The 12,900-nt window shown below is 33.0% G+C and overlaps 1 protein-coding gene across 1 annotated transcript; it reads right to left on the bottom strand.

Annotated features, from left to right (window-relative positions):
* Positions 1 to 3,372: 3,372 nt before the first annotated feature.
* On the bottom strand, positions 3,373 to 9,958 carry LOC132936670 (plexin-B2-like). The gene is made up of 2 exons (XM_061003435.1): positions 9,805 to 9,958; positions 3,373 to 6,977 (listed from the first exon to the last, which is right to left on the bottom strand). Exons 1-2 carry the CDS (start codon positions 9,832 to 9,834, stop codon positions 4,881 to 4,883), a joined length of 2,127 nt encoding a protein of 708 aa, XP_060859418.1. The 5' UTR covers positions 9,835 to 9,958; the 3' UTR covers positions 3,373 to 4,880.
* Positions 9,959 to 12,900: the final 2,942 nt, after the last annotated feature.

The following is a 12,900-nucleotide window of genomic DNA, read 5'->3' as shown; positions in this document are numbered from 1 at the left end:
TGCGAATTTTGGGACTTTGACTATACCAATATTTAGCACGCCATTCACATGAATTCGCACGACTGTCCCCGGAATTCGCACGACATTTTTTTACGGTTAAAAAACAATTTTAGTGTTTTTACCGTTGCGCCAGCCCGGCCCATTATATAAATTCTGCGAATTTTGGGACTTTGACTATACCAATATTTAGCACGCCATTCGCATGAATTCGCACGACTGTCCCCGGAATTCGCACGACATTTTTTTACGGTTAAAAAACAATTTTAGTGTTTTTACCGTTGCGCCAGCCCGGCCCATTATATAAATTCTGCGAATTTTGGAACTTTGACTATACCAATATTTAGCACTTCATTCGCATGAATTCGCACGACTGTCCCCGGAATTCGCACGACATTTTTTTACGGTTAAAAAACAATTTTAGTGTTTTTACCGTTGCGCCAGCCCGGCCCGTAATAGAAATTTTGGGATATTTGCGATTATGATACGGCCAATATTTAGCACGCCATTCGCATGAATTCGCACGACATTTTTTTACGGTTAAAAAACAATTTTAGCGTTTTTACCGTTGCGCCAGCCCGGCCCGTAATAGAAATTTTGCGAATTTTGCGATTATGATACTGTTTTCGTACCACACTATTTATATTAGCATGATAATGACCTTATTTGTCGAAGCCTCAACCCATAATAAAAAAAAAAATATTTATATTTTTTGAAATATAATATGCAGGTATGAAGAATATAAACAATCATCATTCATCATCGATAAAATATTAAAATGTTTTAACTTGCACTGAACGACCCTTTATAGTATAGATCATCTTAATATGTTATAAAATCGTTCATATGCATAAACTATATTATAGAGTAATATTATCCAAACAAAATTATAAGTTAAATTATTACCAGCAAAAAATAACTTGAAATTCATTAATTTTCGATTTATTATTGTACTAATTTATAATATACATGATAGGTTATTAAAACTATTTATGTTTAAATATTTTACTAGGTGGGTTTTTTTTTGTGCGGACGTGCTGGAAGTACCTATTATTTTTGAGGGAGGACTACGGTTAGGTTAGGTTATGATACGTATGACTATGGTTCTGAATTTGAAATATTTCAATTGAAATTTTTCATTTGAAATATTTCGAAATTGAAAATTTCACTCTTCTTGAAATATTTCAATGTAATTATGAAAATATTTTTTCTTCTTTTAAACGTGTTCGGTTATAGATGATTAGAAATAATATATTAATTAGTAATTACACTCAGTTGGAAGTTGACGACAAAAAACTTTTAGACACAATAACCCTACGCATGACCATCATTAGACAAAATATGAACTGTCGTGTAGAAACGCCTCGGAACAGTTAAATATTTCGGTCTCGCCCTAAAAAAAAACAGTTTGGAATCATTGTTAAAACTTAAAACCAATTTGGTCTATTGATCTTCAACAACTGTGGTCTTAAATTAATTCTCAATTCTCTTCTCCTTGTCTCTTCTCTCTTCAATATTTCCTTCACTGTTTTTTCCTCATTTACTCTTCAAACAGAGGTTCACTATTGGGTGACTTCTTATTCAAATTTTTCATGCGTTCTGTGTTTTTTCTCAAATACTTATTATGATGAGCAGTTTAGATTAAATATAAAAAAAAAGCCTGATAAATAATAGAAACAAATATTATTTTATTTATCATTTACTGAATGTGAATGTTATTACGTCGTATATTAAAACAAACAAAGTATTTTATTTATATTTAAAAATTGTTAAGTAAAAATATTTACTATGTATTACAACTAAAATTGTTTTTTAATTGTAAAAAAATGTCGTGCGAATTCCGGGGACAGTCGTGCGAATTCATGCGAATGAAGTGCCAAATATTGGCCGTATCATAATCGCAAATATCCCAAAATTTCTATTACGGGCCGGGCTGGCGCAACGGTAAAAACACTAAAATTGTTTTTTAACCGTAAAAAAATGTCGTGCGAATTCCGGGGACAGTCGTGCGAATTCATGCGAATGACATGCTAAATATTGGTATAGTCAAAGTCCCAAAATTCGCAGAATTTATATAATGGGCCGGGCTGGCGCAACGGTAAAAACGCTAAAATTGTTTTTTAACCGTAAAAAAATGTCGTGCGAATTCCGGGGACAGTCTTGCGAATTCATGCGAATGGCGTGCTAAATATTGGCCGTATCATAATCGCAAATATCCCAAAATTTCTATTACGGGCCGGGCTGGCGCAACGGTAAAAACACTAAAATTGTTTTTTAACCGTAAAAAAATGTCGTGCGAATTCCGGGGACAGTCGTGCGAATTCATGCGAATGACATGCTAAATATTGGTATAGTCAAAGTCCCAAAATTCGCAGAATTTATATAATGGGCCGGGCTGGCGCAACGGTAAAAACGCTAAAATTGTTTTTTAACCGTAAAAAAATGTCGTGCGAATTCCGGGGACAGTCGTGCGAATTCATGCGAATAGCGTGCTAAATATTGGCCGTATCATAATCGCAAATATCCCAAAATTTCTATTACGGGCCGGGCTGGCGCAACGGTAAAAACACTAAAATTGTTTTTTAACCGTAAAAAAATGTCGTGCGAATTCCGGGGACAGTCGTGCGAATTCATGCGAATGACATGCTAAATATTGGTATAGTCAAAGTCCCAAAATTCGCAGAATTTATATAATGGGCCGGGCTGGCGCAACGGTAAAAACGCTAAAATTGTTTTTTAACCGTAAAAAAATGTCGTGCGAATTCCGGGGACAGTCGTGCGAATTCCGGGGACAGTCGTGCGAATTCATGCGAATGGCGTGCTAAATATTGGTATAGTCAAAGTCCCAAAATTCGCAGAATTTATATAATGGGCCGGGCTGGCACAACGGTAAAAACACTAAAATTGTTTTTTAACCGTAAAAAAATATCGTGCGAATTCCGGGGACAGTCGTGCGAATCCATGCGAATGGCGTGCTAAATATTGGTATATTTAAATATTCGATATCTATATTTTTTCTTTTGTGCCGGGCTAGCGCAACGTTGCGCCAGCCCGGCTCATCAAATTTTGGATTTAACCGTTAAACCAATATCATGCAAATTCTAATTTTAGTCGTGCAAATTCATGCTAATTGCATGCTAAATATTGGTGAAAAAATTTTCCAAAAGTTCGAATTGGGCCGGGCTGGCGCAACGTACGTATTGAATTTCCTTCTGCAGTTAACACCATAGACGCTCGGTGTTGTGGAGGCGTATAGCCATCGTCAAGCTGGAAGATATTATTTAAAAAACAAATAACTGATTTATAAGTTAAAATAAAGACACATTTGATAAAATGTTAAAATATTATATTTTTGTAACAGTAACAAACATACAATTCTTAAGCATAATAAATTAATAAAGTTTTTATTTTTAAAATATTATAATTTGCAGTAGTATACACTCATGTAAAAACTTATGAATACAATTAATAATAATAAAACACGTTCAATAACTGATAAAATAGTTTAAAAATAAATTATAATATTATTATTGCTTGTAAACAATTTGGCTCTTGGCAACTGCACCTAGGACCGTAGCGTTATACATTATATTAAAGTGCGGTAACAATTAGGGCAGGTGTTCCTTAAGCCCTCCAAAAAATTTAGAACACTATTATTTATTCATAGTGAATTGAAAATAAACATTTTTAATAGCTAACCTTTTTTTAGTCATTGAATATTGAAGCCCCTTTTGAAAAAAAATCCTGCATGAGCTCAGCATTGTTATAGTTATAACTATAAGTCATGAGCTTATACAATTATAATACATAAATACTTTATAAAATCTTGAAACTATACTTAACACATTTCCAAGGAAATTCAATCAAATTTAATTTTCAGTAGTGGACAGTGGTATCTATTTATAAGTATAAAGATACATGTGCCTTTAGTGAGTAGTGACACACCTCGTGAAAGGGTATATAAGCTAAATATAAAAAGCAGTAAATACGGGAAAGTAGTCGAGTAATAAAATTATAAAATAAAAAAATGTACAGTCATCGGACCCGGCAAGACCATTGTAATATATCAAAGTGGAAAGGCAGGGATGTACCATGTGACACGTTACACCGATAATTATAATATAATATATATACAGGATTATTCACCAAGCATACCAAGCTCGCCGTCTTTTTCTTAAATAATGCAGTTGTTCAAAACCTGATTTTTGGAATTTTTAAATATACTTTAGGGTTTAAGAACTTATTTTTAAATTCTTGAGATTTGTCGTGGGATTAGTATTTTTGAGTTAATTAAATTTGTGTACTAAGGATAACAGGTCCATGATAATGAGTTTAGAAGATAAGGGAACCTATGGTGATTTGAAAATTTTAGTAATGAATATTAATCAATCAACATTCAACATTAATAATTTGTAAAAATTTTCCAATGTCTACGGACTAATAATAAATACAAGATTATTTTATATTTTTGCAAAACCATTTTTAAGGACTACTATACTTATAACTTATTAGTATAAACATTTTAATAACTGAATTAGGTATATCAAAATGTTCAATAAAACTATTCACTAAACAATTTACATAGTAAAAAAGTGAGCTTCTCATTGGAAAATCAGAAATTTGTATCACCACAGGACACTCCATAATAAGGGGTGTAAAAAATCTCTACAGTTTTAAAATATCGTTTCAAAGTATATTTAAAAATTCCAAAAATCAGAATTGTACGCATTCTTGTAGATGAATCGTTCTGTGTGCATAAGCACTTTTTTACTACTGTTTCACGCTATCCATGTGATATGATATTTTAAAATGAGTATGAAAATATAAGAATGTTGTATGCAGTGCAGTGTGGTTGTCCTAGGCTACAGTCTGGTGTTTCGATACTATTCCGGTGTTTGCAATTCGAAGAGCGGCGTGCCGCAGTTGTACCGATTTCTGATTTTTCTTCCGTATAACTGCACGAGGCATGCGCAGCACAACAACAACGCCGCAAAAACGGCTACGACCACGGTGGTACGGCCATCGGTCCAAGGATGCTGACTGTCATCGACGGGACGGGCGGGATTTCTGTGGACGACACGCCTGAAGGACAGACCGAAGGTGGCGTCAACCGCGCTTACCGTGTCCAAATTGACCGCGGATTTCGGCACGCACACGATCCTGTGCCAGTCAACGGAAGTGACGTCACACTTGGTGGAAAAGGCCAAGTTGTCGTTCACGTTCACGAGTAACCGGACGACAATATCGTCGCCTTGGTGCTGCGCGTAACCCCACTCCAGGTTCCGGCCGATGACGGTGATCGCGAGGCCGTCCATCGCAAAGTCGTCCAACACCGGGTCCGCGTACAAGTGGTACCTGGGCATGGGATCACCGTGACCAGGCCGAGGTTTTGCGATCGAGCCACCGTCGTACGCTACGTCGAGTTCAAACTTCAATGTGCCAAGCAGTGTGGCCTCGGCGTCGTCGTTCTCGGCCGCGATGGTGTCGTGTCGTGTCGGGAGATCGTCCACGCTGAGTGTAGGGGACCGGCACACCATGAAGGTGTCGTTGTGTATCTGACAACCTGTCCGGTGGACGGTGCCGTTGTGCAGGTAGACAACCATCGTGGTGTTGCGCGCGCAAGAGAAGTGGCGTCCACGTACCGGGATCGCTGTGCCGCCCGAAACGATGCCCGCAAATGGTTGTGACGCGTCCAGTACTGGGTTGCCGGTGTAGGCGAACGACTGTCGGTTAGCAGCTTGCGCGGACAGCCCGCCGTCGAACACCACTCTGACGACGCCATCGGTTGGAGTTTCTACGGCGCCTGTCAAACACGAAATACGGTCTGGCGAGCGGACTACCGCAGTGCACGTCGTGTCATTGCCAACCACCACGCGGACAGCGGTACCGGTGTCTAGATACTCGCCGGCGATGGTCAGAGGTGTTCCACCCGACAGTGGGCCACAGGTCGGGCTCACGTCCGTCAACAGAGGATTTACGAGCTTGAACGCGAACGTGGACACGATACTGAACTTCTGCCACGGACCGTACTCAACCACGATTGAGCCTTCTGCGAGCCTGGCGACGTCACTGACTGCTTTCGGATCTTCTCTTGGCGGCGATCGTGGTGATATGGTGCACGCGATCGTATCGTTATCCACCGACTTTGGGCCGATACACCCGCGCCCGGCCACTGTCACCACCACCGACTTCTTCTCGTTCAGTATCCGGTGGTTCTTGACGGTGATGCGTACCACCGTGCCACCGGTCCACGGGGCCGAAACCGGTTCCACCGACTGGACGCTTGCGTTGGCGCACTGTAGTGGCACCGGCGCCGTGGCCGTTGAGGTGGTCGTAAAGTTCTGCGCGTACCGCCTGTCGTAGAACTGGTACAACCCCGAACACCGGTTGGCGCTTGAACACCGTTTGAAGTAGTTTATGTACCCGTCGGCGGTCCACGCGCACGTCATGCAATCGTCATCTCGCGTGACACCACATTCGTGGTTATAGTGCGGTACGTAATAGTCCGAATCGTTGTCCAGCCTCAATATCACCGAGTTGTTGTTGAACTTGACGTAATAGAAGAAAATCATCTGTTTGTTGAGCATGAAATCGGCCTGCGTCCGTCTAATGCCGTCACACTTGATATCGTTCTGGTCGACCCGGCCCTTTAAGTAGCCCGTTTGTAGCGAGCACGCGATCGTCACCCTGCGGAGATACGCCATGAAGTCTTTCTTGTCGTTGGACACGGTCAACGTGTAAGTATACGACGCGTCTTTCAACCACGAAAGTTTGGCCACCGTGAACTGCGGACAGTCCGTCTCCACATGCACCATCATGTTCCCCCACAGTTCTTCCGGTTGGACGCAATTCTGATGTTCCAAAGACCAACTGCACAGCGTTTCGTTCGCACATTTTGTGCACGATCTATATTCGGCACAATTCATCGTCCCTTTTGCCGATTCCGACGCATAAGCATGATGTGAAACGCACAAAAATACCTGTCAAAAATAAATATAATTATTAACGTTCGAGAAATTACGACGCGCTTTCAAGAAGACAGAAGAAAAACGCTCTGCACAGTAAAAGCTTAATATAAGTCCCTCATTGTCCAATTCCAATACATTTTTATCGTTTTAGATAAATTTAATTTAATTATGGTGAGGTGCCTACCTTTAAAAACAAAACTCAAATGGAATTGAGCTGAAATGTAAGTTGTTAGGTAGGTGTATATGTTTTGTAGCGTGTTAGTATATAATATATTAGTATAAGAGTATAAGACTGCAGTTATGGTGATACGTTAGCTTTCTCTTATGTTTATAAATGAAATATTTGTTACTGATTTTATATACGATTATTTATATTGTATATTATGTTAGTTGGCAACTGTCAAACGATCAAATATCAGGCTGAATGACGGTAAATCGAACCCAGGTCTCTCGTTTTCCAGTTGATTACTCTTCCACTGAGCTACCCAACCAGCAAACGCACAGACTTAAGACGCTATTTTCTTCTCATTAATAGATATTTATTATTTACACAATTAAATTGTGTATTCAATATTTTACTATTAAGTATTTTTATAAATTGAAATATTTAAATTATGATTCTGAATGAACGCTAATAATTCTATGTTAATGTTAAAAAGTTTTCCCTATGAGTTCAAATTTTTGATTTTTTAAGTTAATGGTTTATTAACCGGTGTTTTAAAGCTTTTGGTTTCGGTTCTGGTTACGGTGTTCAGATAGGAAAAAACCACGGTTTTAACCAGTTTTTCAGAAAACCGTTTAAAATGGTTTCAATCCCTGGTTATTAGTTCAAACTAGTTAAATCTCTGGCAACTGTTGCTTTTTTACGATATTTTAATTTTCAAGCAAATTATGAATACTTATGTAAAATATTAAAATTTAAAAATGCTCATAACTAGCTTAAAATTTAAAATATTATAAAAAAAACAACGAGAGAACACAGACAATGTTCTTACCTTTAAGTTTGATCATAATAAGTCGATTGACTCAAATGATAACAAAACAAAATGGGATCAAATTGAAACTTTTAACTTCAAAACAATATTGTACATATGTATATAATAATATATATTGTACCTTGGTATTTTTAGTAATAATATGTTAAAGTTCTCGGAAGAAAACATATTATGAGAAAACCATGTACTACATACTTATTAAATTTATTATCAAGCCATAAGTATCAAAATTGTATGAGCTTAACTAGGAACATACCAATTTAAAATTATCGTGATCTTGACCTAACCTACTATTTCATATATCTACTATTTGAACAACAAACCTGTAATCAGCAATCAAAAAATAACTAAAAAAAAATAAGAGGGGAAAAGTAGATAACCGCTCTGCTGTTCAGTAGATGTCGAGTGTATCTCGTCATTGAGTGAGGTTAATCACTGTGATGGGTGTCAATTCAATTTTAATTCTATGATAAATCATTGCACTCGAAAACATCGATTTTAAGTGAAAACACCATGTAAGCCCTATATTATTGTGTATATTTTATGATATATTTAGATAATATATTAATCTATTAAGCTATTGAAGTAATTTATTTTAAAATTAATAAATATTAAATAGAAATACGTGGTAGGTTGAATTAATTTTTCACGAAAAAAATCCAATTGAAAATATCATTGTGTGTACCTACTTATAAAATATAATAATATATAGGTACTTACGTTAAAAGTTTCAAGTACCCATATGATTAATATATTATTTAAATTACAACAAAATAATTAAAAATTGTTATTATATGTTTAAATATCTTATTTTGTCTAAATTTTATCTATTAAAATAACTATGTTTATTTTTATCATTATTTATTTTTTAACGACATAGGTATAAATAAACAGAAAATCAAAAACTTCAAATCAGGCACTGGAACCGAACCTAAAAGAACCGGTTCTGCAACCGGAACCTTTAAATTATTAAGAACTGGAATCGGAACCGAACAGGAATTTTTAAACTAAATAGGTTCTTTTAGGTTCAAAAATAAAATAAATTTATTTAATATTTAATGGTATTACTGTTTTGTATATAAACTATTTATGATCATATGAGATATCTAATATTTCTTATACTATTAATTAAACCCACATTCTTAATAAGTATTTAAAATTATTATACTTTTTGGTAACTAAATTATTTTGAAGCAGTACCGAATTTATTTGGAACCGATACTTATATTTTTTTTATATAAAAACCAGAATCGAACTGGAACAGTTATTTATTTTTGAAGAACCAGTACCTGAACTAATACCGATAAATTCAAAAAGTTCTAGTTCTTGCTTCAAATGCCTATAAATAGTTCAAAAAGAGCAAACCTATTTTTAAAATTATACTAGGTATGTAGCAAATTATAATATAAACAATATTGGTGAACATTTCATTCACATTATTGAGGTTATTTGTTTTAAATTACAACAAAAAAAGGAAAATCGTTCAATGAAATTTTTATTTTATTACTTTACGCATGAATATTCAATTTCATCAAAATTTTAAACTTCAGACTCTCTATTATAAAAATATGTATGGAATCAAGCATTCACGCTCAACATTTTTTTTTCATTTCAGTAATAATAACCTATAAGGAATCTTGTAATACATTTTCAAATCTTAGGTCAGAATATTAAAACTGTCTTAATTTCAATTTGTATCCCACATATTTTCAGAATAAAATGCGGCATAGGTGTACCAAGGCAAAATTATTTGATTACACATAGCCTGGCTCATAAAACATAAATAATAACAAAATAATTAAAAATTAAGTTCTAACTAAACACAATTGTAAAGTCAAACTTACCATGAATATGGTAAAATCTGAAAACATCATATTATTATTGTTTATACAGCACTGAATAACGAATATTAGGTATTAACTATTATTACTATTATAGACAAACACAAAATAAAAAAAAATATATTTTAATACTGGCTAGTCCACGTATGTTTGACTAATAAACATTAAAGCTGTAGGTTCAAAAAATAAAATTGACAAATAAATTGTACTATCAAGCAAATTTGTAATCAATTTCCGGTTTTACGATTATTAAGTATTCAATTCATTATAGTTGACGTATATGAATCTACGCATAAGAGTAGTTATTATTGCAACAAATATAATAGTATTTAGTTATTATCATTATAATTATTGTCAGCATAATATACTGTATACGCTCATAAACGTATACAATACTAAATTTATTCTTAGAAGTTATAATAATATCTAACTTGCTATGGTATGTTTTTTTGCTATAGAGGAAATGTTTAAAATACTACAATAAATGAAAATTCCAAAAATATCACACCACACAAAGCTGTGAATCACTAACGTCACACAGAAAATTAATTTTAGTTTTATACCTAACATATACCTTTATATATTTCAATAATAGTCACTCTCTACAAACATTTTATTATATTTTTGTATACATAATTTATTCAATATAAACAAATAATTTTAAGAAGTACCAGTACCTACTATACGTATACCTACCACTTATAAAATGTTAATAGGTACCTACACAAATATGCAAACATTTTACAATAAAATGTATAAAAAAAGACGTATTGCCTTAATGTTTAGGTATATGGGCCGCCATTAGTTATAGGGTCCTTATGGAAAATACAACAAATAATTACAATAATTTGGATAAATATTAACTATATATTATTTAATATTATTATTAAATAAGGTTACTTTTTGTTCAACATATAAATATTTGACTCAGCTCAACCTACTCACTAAGCTGCACGTAAGTAGCGGAGTTTGTAGATGACTCATCTATATTTTACTCTTTTAGCTTCCAAAACTCAAGCCTGGGCATAAACGAGTTAAAAAGTTAAAGTTAAGTTAATTTTAGCTTTTTTAAATTTAATTTTCATTAACTTAATTTTTAACTTAAGTTATTTTAATTGATATAAACTTAATAAATAACGAGTTACTTTTAATCAAATTCAAGTTAAGTTAATTTATAAATAATTAAATGATAAATATAATAAATATAAAAAATATTATTGATGATGCATATTACATAACCATTTAGTAGAATAGGAAATTAGAAATATAGTTAAATTAATTTCTTGTTCCACTAACCAGAATTCTTCAAGAAAATTAACTTAATTAAATAGTAAATATATATATTATAGCAATTATAGCCATTTAGGTATACCTATATTATATTATGATATATATAGGTGCACTGTGAATATAAGGATTAAAGATATACCATACCACACTGCGGCATACATGCATATTGTAATAATTAATAAATACTAATAACTAATAAGTAATGTGATATTATCTTATTATATTGATATAGATACAAATCATAAATGTACAATTTTCAAGAACATATTATAAAATATTTTCGCCATAAATAACTTTATTTATTTATAAATCAAAAGATATTTATTTGTATTTATTTCGGCATTTTCAATTTCGTATGCATTTGGTACCTACTACATAATTCCATTAATTTAGTACCTAATAATTTAATTATATGCATAAAAAGCTATTGGCTATTTCCTATATTCAATAATATTTATGATTTTTATTATTTTAAACTATATTACTGGGTATTTATATCATAGATATTGAAAAAAAAATAATAATAACTTAACTTAACTTGCCAAAACTACCTGTACCTTATGGTCTATGGAAGAACAATTAGACGTTCAAAGTCAACTAGGTCAAATCCTACCACATCAAAAGTTGATCCATGATTCCGAATGTCACTCTTTACAGAATCACCTCTATTCGAAGGCGGGCAAGTTAATTAAAGTAATTTATTAACTGTGGCAAGTTAAGTTAATTTAATAAAATAGCCTTCAGTTAAGTTAAAAGTTAATAAAAAAAAAATTAACTAGATAAGTTTAAAGTTAAGATAGAAAATAAAATTAACTTAACCCAGTTAAAAAATAGTTAGTAATTTTTTTTCAAGTTACAATATATTTAAGTTATAACTTTCCCTAGTATTTTTTTATACACAAACATTCACCAAGACGTTTAACACTGTGTAAAAAATTAGATTATTATAATATATAATTTGAAAATAAATTACCAAAATCAAAAAACAGTCAACGAATCAGTATTGTCTAGTTGATTACGCATGGCACGAAAAGAAAATGAACTTAACTGCAAGAAAATGATAATTAACTATAAAAAGTTAAGTTACAGCAAAGTTAATAAGTTAAAAAAAAAAATAATTAACTAGTCAAGTTAAGAAATAAAAAAAATTAACCGTTTAACCGAACTTAAACTATTTAACAAGTTAATGCCCACCTTTGCTTCCATCCAGTTAAGTACACCTAGGACTTATACTAGATTTTCGTCTAATCTGGGCTTAACACATAAAGTCTCAAAGAGACTCAAATTAAACAACCGGCTTCACACGCTAAGCACTCTTTTAAAAAAGAAACTTATTTAAATATTATATAAGTAAGTTAAAGTTTTTTATAAAATATTTTACAATTATTAACAACAACTCACTATTAAAAAACCGTCTAATTAAAAAAATATTATTTTTCCATTTCATTTCATTCATATAAAATAATATTACAACTTATAACACTAATCCCAAATATGTAATAAATGTTCAAAATAGGTTATTGTCACCAATGTGTGGCTTCTTCCGTCAAACGTTTCAATTGTGTTTATTTACCTTTTCAGTTCTTATATTTGCTTATTCTTTAAAAAACGAATATACTTAACCTAACCTTCATAATGAATATATTATTGAAATATCATATTGAAAAAGGAAATATTATTAACATTGTTTTTTTGTGTTGATTTAAGTAAAGTTATTGTAAGATAATAAGTATATTTTAGTAGAAAACACAGACGGTATGATTCGAATCACACCTTAAATTTAATAGCTTGATATTGTAAATTGTATAT

Source organism: Metopolophium dirhodum, chromosome 1 (genome assembly GCF_019925205.1).
Source record: "Metopolophium dirhodum isolate CAU chromosome 1, ASM1992520v1, whole genome shotgun sequence".
In the NCBI taxonomy this organism is placed as follows: domain Eukaryota; kingdom Metazoa; phylum Arthropoda; class Insecta; order Hemiptera; family Aphididae; genus Metopolophium; species Metopolophium dirhodum.
The sequence above is the reverse complement of the archived record's forward strand: the minus strand, read 5'-3'. Positions and strand labels throughout refer to the sequence as shown.

Bases quoted from the DNA above. Each gene is read 5' to 3' on its own strand.
- LOC132936670 (XM_061003435.1), bottom strand. From the start codon at position 9,834: ATGATGTTTTCAGATTTTACCATATTCATG. The intron at 6,978-9,804 runs GTAAGTTTGACT...TATTTTTGACAG, and splicing joins CAGATTTTACCATATTCATG to GTATTTTTGTGCGTTTCACA.